Source organism: Mobula hypostoma, chromosome 10 (genome assembly GCF_963921235.1).
Source record: "Mobula hypostoma chromosome 10, sMobHyp1.1, whole genome shotgun sequence".
NCBI classification, from domain to species: Eukaryota; Metazoa; Chordata; class Chondrichthyes; order Myliobatiformes; family Myliobatidae; genus Mobula; species Mobula hypostoma.
Genome location: NC_086106.1, coordinates 17465347 through 17480757, shown reverse-complemented (window position 1 = coordinate 17480757; position 15411 = coordinate 17465347). Strand labels below are relative to the sequence as shown.

The 15411-nt window shown below is 48.9% G+C and overlaps 1 protein-coding gene across 2 annotated transcripts; it reads right to left on the bottom strand.

The window, feature by feature from the left end:
* Positions 1-8022: 8022 nt before the first annotated feature.
* LOC134352700 (oocyte zinc finger protein XlCOF6.1-like) lies at positions 8023-12006 on the bottom strand. Of its 2 annotated transcripts, none has more exons than XM_063060097.1 (2): positions 11878-12006; positions 8023-11237 (listed from the first exon to the last, which is right to left on the bottom strand). In XM_063060097.1, exon 2 carries the CDS (start codon positions 11081-11083, stop codon positions 10172-10174), a length of 912 nt encoding a protein of 303 aa, XP_062916167.1. In that variant the 5' UTR covers positions 11084-11237; positions 11878-12006; the 3' UTR covers positions 8023-10171. The 2 variants fall into 2 exon arrangements, with proteins under 2 accessions (XP_062916167.1, XP_062916168.1); XM_063060098.1 differs by lacking the exon at positions 11878-12006 and adding an exon at positions 11415-11761.
* Positions 12007-15411: the final 3405 nt, after the last annotated feature.

Sequence of the window (15411 nt, the reverse complement as noted above, 5' to 3'; positions counted from 1 at the left end):
CGGCGCGGACCAGAAGGGCCGAGATGGCCTGTTTCCGTGCTGTAATTGTTATGTGGTTATAAAACCAATACCGTTAGTCTTCAGAGTCAGTTGACTCGACCGTCCAGTTTGTCAGTCAAGGCAAAATACAAGATAGGCAGCGAAGCATTGCTGTGTCCTGGGTTCATGTCCAAGTCTCGACAAATACTACGACGGGATGAATGGAGTTAAATACTATCACAATGAAATTATAATTCGCTGACACGGAGCGCATTTGCCGTATCTGCTGCACTGCCAAATCCGTGGTCGTGACAGGTTGTTTGCGTGGTTTTTCATTAATTCTGTTGTGTTTTTCTTTGTATTTTCTGAGAATTCCCACTAGAAAAAAGATCTCACGGTAGATATGGTACTTTGATAATAAATTTACTTCGAACAAAGTTGGGTTTGCTGTCATAATCACAAGTCTGTGTGGGCACGTGGCCAGGTGGTTAAGGCATTGGACTAGTGACCTGAAGGTCGTGAGTTCAAGCCCCAGCCGAGGCAGCGTGATGTGTCCTTGAGCAAGGCACTTAACCACACATTGCTCTGCGATGACACTGGTGCCAAGCTGTATGGGTCCTAATGCCCTTCCCTTGGACAACATTGGTGTCACGGAGAGGGGAGACTTGCAGCATGGGCAACTGCTGGTCTTCCATACATCCTTGCCCAGGCCTGCGCCCTGGAGAGTGAAGACTTTCCAGGTGCAGATCCATGGTCTCGCAAGACTAATGGATGCCTTTAATTTAATTTAATTTATGTGCACACAGGGGCAGTGAAAATCTTACTTGCAGCATAAAGACAGCGTTCAGAAGAAATGGAAACGAAGCATAAATTGCTCACTATTTCTTTAAAGAAAGAGCATAACTAGAACCAGTGGCTTCTTCATGTCATGTGGCCCCGAACCCGAGCGGGATGCGAGAGCTGAGTCCTGGACTGAGGGAGGGAGAGGGTGAACGCAGCCGCGTCCTCGCCAGTGGAGATGGTTGGCACCGGCGCCCGCGTCACCAGCAGCCTCCCCTGCTGATGAGTCTCACCATCCGGGACGTGCCCTTTTCTCGTTACTACCATCGGCTCACATTTCTGAGCGGCCCACCCACGCAGCAACTCTGCTCTGCTGTGGCACTGTTCATTTCATTTTATCGTCACCTGGGGTGACGTTGATGTCTTGTACTGTACTGCTGCCACAAATCATATGTCAGTGACAAGAAACCAGACTTTGATGCCGTGATCAAAAAGTCCGTCACTTCCTGGGGCGGTGGAAAGACTCCGGAACCAATCCCTTCATTCATATCCCTTTTCAACAGACAATAGGTGCAGGAGTAGGCCATTCGGCCCTTCGAGCCAGCACCACCATTCACTGTGATAATGGCTGATCATCCACAATCAGTATCCATCCAGTTCCTGCCTTCTCCCCATAACCTTTGATTCCACTATCTTTAAGAGCTCTTTCTTGAGAGCATCCAGAGACTTGGCCTCCACAGCCTTCTGGGGCAGAGCATTCCATACATCCACCACTCTCTGGGTGAAAAAGTTTTTCCTCAACTCCGTTCTAAATGGCCTACCCCTAATTCTTAAACTGTGGCCTCTGGTTCTGGACTCACCCATCAGTGGTCCTGGTGGTGCTGCTTTGTTCTCGTGTGATGCTGTTGGATTCCCTTTCACCTAGTCCTAAACTCAAAAGGTTTTAAGCCTGATATAGACACCCAAGGGTGCCCTCGCTATAGGGAGACGATACTGCTTTCAGAAGGACAAGCTTACTTGCCTGTCTCGTCCAGCTGCCAATACCCACTGCTCGAGTGCTGGGATCCCCCTCCCTACCAACGAGGAAGATACTTCCAGCTAATGAAGTAGTTTAACCAGAGTTTATTTTACTTCTCATTATACACTTTTAAATTTAGACAAAAAGCATTTAATAGTCACAGAGGATTTCTGATTTATAAAACAGTTCTGAATTACAAATGATTTGCAAACTACAAAGGACGTCCAAATGCAAGTACAACTCTTATAAACTAAAATAACGTACCAACGAGTTGTTGATGAACAAGTTGTAATAAGCAGACTGTATTTGAAAGAAAGTTGTTCATTTTTGCAACAGCATTAAAATACGACCCAGAATTCCGCCTCCTCCTGTATCTAACATTTACAAAACGCCACTGTCCGAGGCTATCTCCACAGCCCCTCCCACCACTAACACCTCTCCCACCCTCCGGGTCCCAGAGTATCCCAGCCCGGAACGTATCAGCCAGTCCTGGAGTTCATATCCGAAACCTCGGACTGCAGTTCTTTTCACCCTCTACGAGGAGGGTGTAGGGGGCTTGTCGGGGGTGCTGAAGTGGTTCACCAGGATGCAGCCTGGATTTGAAGGCACGTGCGACCGGACAAATGTGCTGCCTTCTCCTGGAGTGGCTGAGGCCAAGGGGAGACGCGGGTTCAGTTCCCGCCACCGGAGTTTGTACGTTCTCCCGGGTGACCGCGTGGGTTTCCTCCAGGTGCTCTGGTTTCCTCCCACCATCCAGCGAAGCTCTGATCGGTAGACTCATTCGTCGTTGTAGATTGTCCCGTGATGAGGCCAGGATTAAATCGGGGGGATTGCTGGACAGGACGTCCCGGAGGGCTGGAAGGGCCCATTCCAAACTGTATCTCAATAAATAAAATAACAATAAACAAATATATATCCCACAAGCCAGAGAGATGACACACCCATCCATTCACTTCCGTTCGGGGCAACACTTTGCCTGTGAATCAGTTGGGGTCGTCTATTCGGTCCGGTGCTCCCCAGCCGTCGCCTCTATGTTGGGGGGCCACTTTGTCAAACACCTCTGCTCCATCCACCAAAAGAGGAATATCCCAGTGGTGAAACATTTTAATTCCTCTCACATTCCCATTCCAGCCTGTCAGTCCACGGCCTCCTCTTCTGACAGGATGAGGCCACCCTCAGGGTGGAGGAGCAGCACCTCATCTTCCGTCTGGGTAGCCTCCAACCCGATGGCGTGAGCGCTGATTTAAGATGGCCCTGGTGAAGCCCAGTGACTACTCGCTTGGTAGTAAACAGAACGAAGAAAACTGCGAATTTATTAATCACACTTTTTTTTCTGGAAAACAATCACTGCAATAAACAGCCAGTTACCGTCCTTTCGGAGTTGAGCTTCTGAACCTCCCCTACGACCTGCCATCATTGCCACGTGAACCGAAGTCACGATGGTTGCTGCGCGGTGGGTACAGGCCGAATCGAGGCAGCGAGGCCCAGGCCCGAGAGCCAGGAATGAGCCCATGTTTGGCCACTGCTGGAGGCGAGTCACAGCGGCAGAACCGAGATGAGGCAGAGGGATTCTGAGAGCCAGGAACGACCTGAGGTTTGTACGATTTAACCCCGGGAGGCGAGGCGAGGGACGGCTGGTTCAGCTCGCTGCTCCGTGAGGCTTACTGGCTTCTGCGCCTGAAACTACCGGGCCCCCAGGGCCGCTGCAGTGACGCCTGGCTTTGTAGCTGTGAACTCACTGTCACAACTTCTGCACTTTGGGTCTCTGACAGACTTCTTTAAAATGGGTAATAATGTGTTTCTTTGTTTTGTGGCTGCCTGTAAGGAAACTAATCTCAAGCTCATATATAGTAAACGTGCTTTGATAATAAATGAACCTTGATTTCTCCTTCTGGTCACTTTCATATTTTTCTTTTCTCCCCTCCCCCATCCGTCTTCTTCTATTCCCCACTCTGACCTCTGACCTCTTCGCCTGCCTGTCACCTCCTCCAGAGGCCCCTCCTTCTTCCCTTTCTCCCATGGTGAGCAGCCAGAAGTCATAGTACATACCGGTACCAACGACATAGGAAGAAAAAGGGAGGAGGTCCTGAAAACAGAACACAGGGAGCTAGGTAGGAAGCTGAGAAGCAGGATTTCAAGGGCCGTAATCTCGGGATTGCGTGACAATGAGTACGGGAATAGAATGAGGTGGAGGATAAGTGCGTAGCTGAGGGATTGGAGCAGGGGGCAGGGATTCAGATTTCTGGATAATTGGGACCTCTTCCAGGGCAGGTGTGACCTTTACAAAAGGGACGGTTTACACTTGAACCCAAGGGGGCCCAATATTCTTGAGGACTGATTTATTAGAGCTGTTGGGAGTGGTTTAAACTAATATGGCAGGGGGATGGGGACCAGTATGATAGAGCTGAAGATGAGCCAGCAGGGTCACAAATAGAGGATGGGTGTAACATGAACGTATGGAAGGACAAGCCCATGATTGCTTACAAATGCAGACAGAGCAAAGAATGCAGGACTGAAGCTGCTGTGTTTAAATGTGCGTAGCATTCGGAATAAGGTGGATGAACTTGTGGTGCAATTACAGATTGGTCAGTATAACGTTGTGGGCATCACTGAGTCGTGGCTGAAAGAAGGCCATATTTGGGAGCTTAACATCAAAGGATATTTTATAGGCATCCGTTAGTCTCGTGAGACCATGGATTTGCGCCTTGGAAGGTTTCCAGGGCGCAGGCCTGGGCAAGGTTGTGTGGAAGACCGGCAGTTGCCCATTCTGCAAGTCTCCCCTCTCCATGCCACCGATGTTGTCCAAGGGAAGGGCATGAGGACCCATACAGCTTGGCACCAGTGTCGTCACAGAGCAATGTGTGGTTAAGTGCCTTGCTCAAGAACACAACACGCTGCCTCAGCCAAGGCTCGAACTAGTGACCTTCAAATCACTAGACAAACACCTTAACCACTTGGCCGTGCACCAACAAAGATCAAAGGATATACTTTGTATTGAAAGGACAGGCAGGAAGGCATAGGCAGTGGTGTGGTTCTAGGATCAGAGAATGTCCAATCTTTATGGGTAGAGTTAAGAAACTGCAAGGGTAATAAAAGCATTATGCATATTTAGGCCTCCAAATAGCAGCCTAGGTGTGGGGTTGAGATTGCAAAGGGAGCTGGAAAAGGCATGTAATAAGGGTAATGACACAATTGTAATTGGGGAGTTCAGTATGCAAGAGCATTGGAAATATCAGGTTGGTGTCAGATCGTAAGATAGGAAATTGTCGAGTGCCCATGAGATGGCTTTTTAGAGTAGTTTATGCTCAAGCCTACTAGGGGAAAGGCTACCTTAGACTGGGTGTTGTGTAATAACCCAGATGTTATTAGGGAGCTTAATGTAGAGGAACCCTTAGGAGGCAGTGATCATAATATGATTGAATTCATACTGCAGTTTGAGAGGGAGAAGCATAACTCACGTGTATTGGTATTGCAATGGAATAAAGGGAATTACAGAGGGGTGAGAGAGGAGCTTGCCCAGGTGGATTGGAGGAGGATACTGGCAGGGATGACGGCAGAGCAGAGGTGGCTGAAGTTTCTGGGAATAGTTCACAAGATGCAGGATAGATATGTCCCACAGAGGAAGAAGTTCTCAAATGGCAGGGGAAGGCAACTGGGACTGAAAAAGGAAGTTAAGGACTGCAGAAAAGCCAAGGAAAGGGCACATAAGGTAGCAAAAGTGAATGAGATGTTTGATGATTGGGAAGTTTTTAAAATCCAACAAAAGGCAACTAAAAAAACTATAAGGGAAAAGATGAAATATGAGGGCAAACTAGCCAATGATATAAAGCAGGATATGAAGAGTTTTTTCAGTTATATAAAGAGTAAAAGGGAGGCGAGAGTTGATATAGGATCACAGAAAAATAATGCTGGTGAGGTAGTAATGGGGGAAAAAGAAATAGTAGAGGATCATAATGGGTACTTTACATCAGTCTTCACTGTGGAAGACACCAGCAGTGTGCCAGAGGTCCGTGAGTGTCAGAGAGCAGGAGTGCTATTACAAAGGGAAAAGTGTGAGGGCAATCTCAAAGGTCCTAAGATGGGTGAGTCACCTGATCCAGATGGACTACATTCCAGTGTCCTGAGAGAGATTACCGAAGAGATAATGGACGCATTGGTCATGATCCTTCAAGAATCACTTGATTCTGGCAAGGTCCTGAGATACTGGGAGGTTGCAAATGTCACTCCATTCTTTAAGAAGGGAGGAAGGCAAAAGAAAGGAAATTGTAAGCCAGTTAGCCCAACCTCAATGGTTGTGAAAGTGTTGGAGTCTATTATTAAGGACGAGGTTTCGAGGTACTTGGAGACTAATGACAAAATGAGTCAAAGTCGGCATGGTTTATGTAAAGGAAAATTGTGCCTGACAAATCTATTACTTCGAGGAAGTAACAAGCAGGTGGACAAAAGGAGAGGCAGTGGATGTCACTTACTTGGATGTTCAGAAGGTGTTTGATAAGCTGCCACAAAATCCTACAGTGTTACAGGAAAGATACAGGCATGGATAGAGGAATAGCTGACAGGCAGGAGGCAGCGAGTGGGAATAAAGGGGGCCTTTTCTGTTTGGCTTTCAGTGACTAGCGGGGTTCCTCACGGGTCAGTATTGGGAACACTGCTTTTCACATTGTTTGTCAATGATTTAGTTAATGGAATTTATGGCTTTGTAGCAAAGTTTGTGGATGATACAAAGATAGGTGAAGGGGTAGGTGGTGCTGAGGAAGTGACGCGACTGCAGCAGGACGAAAGACAAATTGTAAGAATGGGCAAAAAAGTGGCAGATGGAATACAGGGCTGGGAAATGTATGATGATGCATTTTGGTAAAAGGAACAATAGTGCGGACTATTATCTAAATAAGGAGAAGGTTCAAACATCAGAGGTGCAGAGGGACTTAGGAGTCCTCATGCAAGACTTCCAGAAGGTTAATTTATAGGATGCATGTGTGGTAAAGAAGGCAAATGTAATGTTGGCGTTTATTTCGAGGGGAATAGAATATAAAAGCAAGGAGGTGATGGTGGTGAGGCTTTACAAGACACTGTTCAGGCTGCACTAGAGTACTGTCAACAGTTTTGTGCTCCAAATCTCAGAAAGGATGTGTTGTCATTGGAGAGTCCAGAGGAGGTTCACGAGGATGATTCCAGGAACGAAGCGGTTAACACGAGGAGTGTTTGGCAGCTTTGGGCTTGGTTTCAGAAGAACGAGGGTGGATCTCATTGAAACCTACTGAATGTTGAAAGGACTAGATAGGGTGGATGTGGAGAGGATGTTCCCTATGGTGGGGGTATCCAGAACAAGAGGGCACAGCCTCAAAATTCAGGGGCAGAGGAATTCTTTTAGCCAAAGGGTAGTAAATCTGTGGAATGCTCTGCCACAGACTGCAGTGGAGGCTAAATCCGTGGATATATTTAAGGCCGAAGTTGATCGTTTCTTGATTGGTCATCAAGGGAGACGATGAGAAGGCAAGGGTGTGGGGATCCAGGATCAGCCACGATGGAATGGCGGAGCAGACTCAATGGGCTGAATGGCCTCATACTGCTCCTATATCTTACGGTCCACTCTCCTGTCCTATCAGATTCCTCCTCCAGCCCCTCGACCCTTCCACCCACCTCTCGTCACCTATCACCTTCCTGAATCTAGTTTGTCCTCCATCCCCTCCCCCCACCTTTTTACTCCAGCGTCCTCCCCTTCTTTTCCAGTCCTGATGAGGGGTCTCGGCCCGGAACGTCGACTGTTTATTGATCTCCACAGATGCTGCCTGGCCCGCTGAGTTCCTCCAGCATTTTGTGTGTCGTTCTGGATTTCCAGCATCTGCGGAATCTCTTGTGTTTAAGACCTGATAGAAGTTTATAAGATTATGAGAGATATAGACAGCCAGTATGTTTCTTTGTCACAGGATGAAAGTGTTTAGTACGAGAGGCCACGGAGTTAAGGGGAGAGGGGATAAGTTCGAATGAGATGTAAGGGGAAAGGTTTTGAATTTTTTTTTAACAAACTGGCAGGTGTCTCGATGGTGATGTTGATGGAAGATACAATAGAGGAGTTGAAGACAACCTTGGGTGTCTTAGGCAGGGAACGGAGGGATACGGACAATACCCTGGCATCACATCCTCTTCAACTCCCCAACCACAGACTCTGGCCCTGAACCGACATCTTTTGAAACTCCCAAACATAAATCTAATTGCAAGAAAGAGACGGAGCCGGGAAGCCGGGTCTAACGTCAGGTTTTACTTTCAGTGAGGCGCCCGCACGTCCCTTGGCAGTGACACGATGCACGCAATTCATTCATTTTTAATGAGTTATTTAAACAAAGAATGCTTAATCAAACAATATACTTACAACATCACTCAAATACTAAATACACAACACTCCTCCCTGCTTAGCTATAAACTCAACATAGAACGGATCTCAACGACACAGGTATCCACAGCAGAGTCAATTTTTAAATAGTTCCTTTCATACTTAAAAGGTTTAATCACTGTGGGGGGTTTCTTACTCTTGTGGGATAACGTCTTTCCTGACCGGGGTGGCGGGGGGCGGTCACCTTGACAGGTGAGACTTGTGGCTGTAAAACAATTTCAGGTCCTGCGGCCTCCGCTGTGATGGCTGTAGCAGCTGACTCGGAAACCTTCGAACATGTTTCTTCTCCTTTTCTCACCGGATCTACTTCAATCCTCACTTCTCTCCCGGTCAGAGCTACTTTTTTCTCTCTTTATCCTGCCCGTTACCTTCCTTCCTTCCTTCTCTTTCTCACTCACTCTGTCTCTTCTCTCCTTTTCAACTTTGGTCATTCTGTTTCTCCCCTTCTTACTTTTTCCTCCAGTTTGTGAACGTCCCTGAATTTGCTAATTTCCCAAGAAATTCACTCTCGTTTATCCTCTTCCATTTGTCATCCCCTCTTTCTTTTCCTTTTTCTCCTTTCTAGTTTGTGCAATTTCACCTTGGGAAGGTGAATTAAGTAACTGGAGTATTCTTTTATTGTTCTTTCTATTGCTCCCTTTACACTCTGATCTCTCCTCTTGGTTTCCTCATTCACAACATTCTCCCGGGAGGAGGGAGAGATGGTGGTGTAACGACAGTGCATGGAGCCACTTCGGTGATGAATATCTGTTATCTGTCAAGTTGGGGACCGTGCACAATCCTGATTTGATGGAGACGGACGTGAAAGCACAGCGGTACATCTGGAAAACTTCTGAAATGTCTGCTCTGCTACTGTGTGGTAACCGGAATCTCCGGAGCTGAAGGCCCCGAAATCCTCGGCTTTGAGTGTTTCAGCGGCCGGGGAGAGGTCGAAGATGCTCGGCAGAGGATGGCGCTCGGGAGGCTGTATCGGAGAGGCTGCTCGGAAGCTCAGAGTTTTCGGACAGATGGACTCAGGGTCAGCTGGGGTCGGCTGCTTCCAAGGCATTGGCAAGTTGACAGTGCCTGGAGGTTTATGGCAGGGAGTTTCTCCCTTTTGCCGCCTGCTATCAGGGACTCGATCGACTCGGGACTTTGAGACTTTTTTTTTAACAGTGCCTATGGTCTGTTCTTTATCAAATTATGGTATTGCTTTGCACTGCTGTAACTATACGTTATAACTATGTGGTTTTGTTAGTGTTAAGTCTTTGGTCTGTCCTGTTTTCTGTGATATCACTGGAGGAACATTGTATCATTTCTTAATGCACACATGCATTTCTAAATGACAATAAAAGAGGACTGAGTGTTCTCATAATCTAATCTGATGGATCCGCTGTTTTAATTTCTCCTTTCTTTCTGGCCTTCCATTCACCCAGCTGGGCTTCGGTCTTTGCATCTACTTTTACAAGCAGCTTTTTGTCTCCCCCTTGAAGTTCATGCAATAACCTCAATGCGCGCAGAGTAGATTCTGGTTCTTTCTACTTGCAAAAGCCGAATGCTCGCAACTTTCCTGAAGCTCTTTGACCCCTCAAGGTGCACACAGATCACGTGGGAAGGTCGTGGCATGTGAATGCAGGTATTTTTAAAAACTACCCGTAAACCAACAAGGAATGGTCAATCAAATGATATATTTGCAGTAATGCTCAAATACTACTGAGATATAAAATATGTGAAATAACTGACGCACTCGGGAGCAACTTTTCTCTGTGGGACATGGGAGGAAACTGGAGCAGCTGTGGGAATTCCACAGGGTTGCAGGGAGAGCACGCAATCTCCACAGAGAGACACAAAAAACACACTCACAGATACAGTATAGGTGGCGCCCGAGGGAGGGGTGGAAGCAGACGCACCCCATAGGCAGACCACGCTCCCCCTACTTGTCAGGGCGCGTCTGCTGCTGTGAAGGAGATGGCAGGAACAAGTGAAGCTCCCACCACCCCCCCGCCGGGACACGTGTAGCTTCTCTACTCCACGTGCGTCTGCCGGTGGTTCTGCAGTTGCCACGACCAAGTGAAGCACCTCCCGCAGACGGGGCAGGAGAAGGGCCTCTCCCCGGTGTGGATCACGTGGTGCTGCTTCAGGTGCACGGGGCTCTTGAAGGCCTTGCCGCAGTCGGGGCAGGGGAAGGGCCGCTCCTCGCTGTGGACCTGCCGGTGTTTCAGCAAGATTGAAGTCGTGCTGAACCTCTTCCCGCAGTCGGGGCAGGCGTAGGGCCTCTCCCCCGTGTGGGTCCGCCGGTGGACGTGGAGCTCTGATGACCGGGCAAAACTCTTCCTACACACGGGGCAGGTGAAGGGCTTCTCTCCAGTGTGAACCCTCTGGTGCTCCGCTAGTTGGGCAGACTGGACGAAGGCCTTGCCGCAGTCGGGGCAGGAGAAGGGCCGCAGGCAACTGTGGTTGCGCCGGTGCCTCTGCAGGTTCGAGGACTGGTGGAAGGCCTTGCCGCAGTCGGGGCAGGAGAAGGGCCGCTCGCAGGTGTGGGTGCGCTGGTGCCTCTGCAGGTTCGAGGACTGCTGGAAGGCTTTGCCGCAGTCAGGGCAGGAGAAGGGCCGCTCGCCGGTGTGGGTGCGCAGGTGCGCCTCCAAGTGCGAGAAGCGGATGAAGACCTTGCTGCACTCGGGGCAGGTGACGCTCTTCTCCCTGTTGTGCATCCGCTGGTGCTGCAGGAGGTCCTGGCCACTCTTGTAGGCCTTGCCACACTCTTCACACCTAAAGGGCCGGTCATCACTGTGGCCTTGCAAGTGGCGGCGCAGGACGGACTGGTAGGCAAACACCTTCCCGCACAGTGTACAGGACAACAGGCCCTCCCGACTGCTCTTCTGCACATCCACGGAGGCCAGTGTGTCCACAGGGATGTCATGGGGCTTTCCTTCCATCGCTCGATATACACTGTCAGACAGATCCTGATACTCCAAGTCACTCTGCAAGATCCTGGTGTGAATATGTCGCTTAACTTTCAATAATCCATAGCATTACTTAAGTTATGTGACACTGGTCTGGAGAAGGTCATACAAAGCGAGTCAGTGATACCTGAAAATGCAAACAGAAGACTTATCAAAGACAGGTTCAAGGCAGTACACTTTACAACCTTTCTCCATAACTGTAATTCAAAATACTGTTTTACCACATTAAGTATGGCATGGATTGCATACAAAATCTTTTACACATATTTTGTTAGAATCTGAATCATTGTGCCAAAGGTCGCACCTACTATCACTTGGTTCCAACTCCCAAAACTCTGCAACCAAAAACTAATTGCTTTTTTCACCCAGCTTGCTTGAAGTCCAGCGATTTTATATTTCTGTACTCTCCTCAAAGGCTACAATATTAAAAATGGGTGAGGAAGTAAATGCAGGCGGTAAGATTACGTTAGGATCTGAAATCAAAGTTTAATCTGCAGAAATCTTGACGATTTGCGTTTCAATTTTCCGCAGAACGAGAATGGCGGACACTTTTCCCACAATGCCCCACGCGCCATAAATAGCTCTATCTGATCAGCCAAAATCCTGCACACCACGTGACTTAAGAGCTGCCGAACGCACTGCGCATGCTCTACTGTACAGCTCCCCGACTCCCCGCTCCATTATAAACAACCCCCGGCGCCTATGTAGACGGCGGCCGGGCATCGGCAACGGGGACTGGTGGAGGGAATCCGTGCGAAAACACCCACCGAAGAGGTGATGGGCCGCGTAACCGTGAGCCAGGCGCCGCCGCCGCCCGTTGGCCGACCCGATCGTTCACGTGACCACAAAGCCCGCCCCACATTGTGACGTTCGATACCCCGTTTATGATTGACAGTGGTTTTCGCCAATCCGGGCACCGGGAGGACTCAGCCCTCAGTTTGTCAATGAGCCGGTGGGCGGTATCACTCCGCCATCTTCAGAAGGATCCGAGCACCGTACCTCTGCTTCCCTCCTCATTCGTCCTTTCCCACTATCCCCCTCCGGGGCAAGCGCCTGCCCATTTACCTCCTCCCTACCCGGGGCGTTTGCAGCTCAACGCCCCCCTCTGCTTCCCTCCTCATTTGTCCTTTCCCACTATCCCCCTCCGGGGCAAGCGCCTGCCCATTTACCTCCTCCCTACCCGGGGCGTTTGCAGCTCAACGCCCCCCTCTGCTTCCCTCCTCATTTGTCCTTTCCCACTATCCCCCTCCGGGGCAAGCGCCTGCCCATTTACCTCCTCCCTACCCGGGGCGTTTGCAGCTCAACGCCCCCCTCTGCTTCCCTCCTCATTCGTCCTTTCCCACTATCCCCCTCCGGGGCAAGCGCCTGCCCATTTACCTCCTCCCTACCCGGGGCATTTGCAGCTCAACGCCCCCCTCTGCTTCCCTCCTCATTCGTCCTTTCCCACTATCCCCCTCCGGGGCAAGCGCCTGCCCATTTACCTCCTCCCTACCCGGGGCATTTGCAGCTCAACGCCCCCCTCTGCTTCCCTCCTCATTCGTCCTTTCCCACTATCCCCCTCCGGGGCAAGCGCCTGCCCATTTACCTCCTCCCTACCCAGGGCGTTTGCAGCTCAACGCCCCCCTCTGCTTCCCTCCTCATTTGTCCTTTCCCACTAATCCCCCTCCGGGGCAAGCGCCTGCCCATTTACCTCCTCCTGCACCTGCAAATTTGTTATGCTCATAGATTGGAGGCGTAGCAAAGTACAGCACAAAAAACAGGCCCTTTGGTGCTGATGGTGACTTCACATTGCAAATCACATCTCTCAGCAGCTAGTCGTCCCCTCCCACTATGCTCTGTAACACTGTTGTTTCTTCTGTGCAATCTGTGCAATTCTCTGCCACAGGAAACAGTTGAGGCCAGTACATTGGCTATATTTAAGAGGGAGTTAGATATGGCCCTTGTGGCTAAAGGGATCGGGGGTATGGAGAGAAGGCAGGTGCAGGGTTCTGAGTTGGATGATCAGCCATGATCGTACTGAATGATGCTGAGGATGTTCTACGAGTCTGTGGTGGCCAGTGCAATCATGTTTGCTGTTGTGTGCTGGGGCAGCAGGCTGAGGGTAGCAGATACCAACAAAATCAACAAACTCATCCGTAAGGCCAGTGATGTTGTGGGGATGGAACTGGACTCTCTGACGGTGGTGTCTGAAAAGAGGATGCTGTCCAAGTTGCATGCCATCTTGGACAATGTCTCCAATCCACTACATAATGGACTGGTTGGGCACAGGAGTACATTCAGCCAGAGACTCATTCCACCGAGATGCAGCACAGAGCGTCATAGGAAGTCATTCCTGCCTGTGGCCATCAAACTTGACAACTCCTCCCTTGGAGGGTCAGACACCCTGAGCCAATAGTCTGGTCCTGGACTTATTTCCTGGCACTATTTACATATTACTATTTAACTATTTATGGTTTTATTACTATTTATTATTTATGGTGCAACTGTAGCGAAAACCAATTTCCCCCGGGATCAATAAAGTATGACTATGACTAATGAAGGGCCAAATGGCCTACTCCTGCAGCTATTTTCGATGTTTGCAAAGCTGTGCTTTTAACTTAAAACTAATTACTGTTTACAATTTACATCAAGAATTGAAGACTGGATCTTGTTCACAACAAGGAGCTGAGCATTTGTTAGAGGTTTAACTTTGCTACAAACAACTCTGACCCTTTGGAAAGGTCATGCTGTGTGTTAGAAAGCTGAGGCCGGCAATAGGCCCAAACACGAGGAATTCTGCAGATGCTGGAAATTCAAGCTACACACATCAAAGCTGCTGGTGAACGTAGCAGGCCAGGCAGCATCTCTAGGAAGAGGTACAGTTGATGTTTCGGGCCGAGACCCTTCGTCAGGACTATCTCCAACTTTCAAGTCTCTTACTAGCTCTTCTTTCAGTTAGTCCTGACGAAGGGTCTGGGCCCGAAACGTCGACTGTACCTCTTCCTAGAGATGCTGCCTGCCTGCTGTGTTCACCAGCAACTTTTATGTGTGTTACAGTAACACTGTGTCCACTTTGCATTACAATGGACTTTAATTTTTTTATGCTAATTGAATTCTTTCTTGTAAAAAAAACAAGTTTAGTCTGTTTTCCTTGTGAACGCTGCATGTCTGCTGTTAGATGCTGGTGATGCTGCTGCAGGTAAGTTTTTCAATGCCTGTGACGTTACTGTAATTTGGATTCACACACAGCCTGAAGCAGCCACACGTGAAGGTGGTCACCGGGGAGGGGGGAATGTTGCGTACACTTTTGCCCCCCCCCACTCCCAATTTCTCTGAGCTCTACAACTGTAAAAGACGTGGGTGAGGCTGCAATTGCAGTACTGTGTGCAGTTCTCATCTCAAGCCATTGGAAGGACTGTCAAAAAAGGAAAGGTACATTGCATCTGGAATTTCTCCGGTTAGTGAAAAATTTCCTCCCACGCCACTCTGATGTAGTGGGAAATCGCGTACGAGGCAAGATACAGCAGTGGTTTGCCATTGCCTTATGCTGGGTGAGTTTTTTTTCCAAAGAGATCACCAGCTCGTAACCCAGCACGGATGAAAGGCATGCAGGGGATCTGGCTGGATTCGAACCCAGGACCTCCCGCCCCGCAGTCCAGCGCTGATGCCACTACGCCACCGGCCTGGTCATTGTCAAAAAATACACTCAAAAACTTCTATAGTTGTACTGTGGAGAGCATTCTGACATGCTGCATCACTGTCCTTTTCTCATGTTACCATCAGGTAGGAGGTACAGAAGCCTGAAGGCACACACTCAGCGATTCAGGAACAGCTTCTTCCCCTCTGCCATCCGACTCCTAAATGGACATTGAACCCATGAACACTACATCACTTTTTAATATATATTATTTCTGTTTTTGCATGATTTTTATCTTTTCAATTCACAGATACTATAATTGATTTACTTTATTATTATCATTTTATTTTTTACTTCTATATTATGTATTGCATTGAACTGCTGCTGCTAAGTTAACAAAGTTCACGACACACGCCAGTGATAATAAACCTGATTCTGATTCTGAGCACGTGATTAAGCTGGAGGATACAGGAAAAAATCCCCGAGGATGTTGCTGGGAATGGAGGGCTTTCCCTGCGAGGGAGAGGGAGGAAGAGCTGGAACTGTTTTCCCTGGAGAGGAGGAGACAGAGGGGAGACGTGGCAGAGATGAACAAAAACAAAGAGAGACTTTCTGCGATTTTCATTCAGATCCACTGACAAGTTCTTAAATGTGGCCCAGTTCACTGACTGGAAGCAGTCGTGCA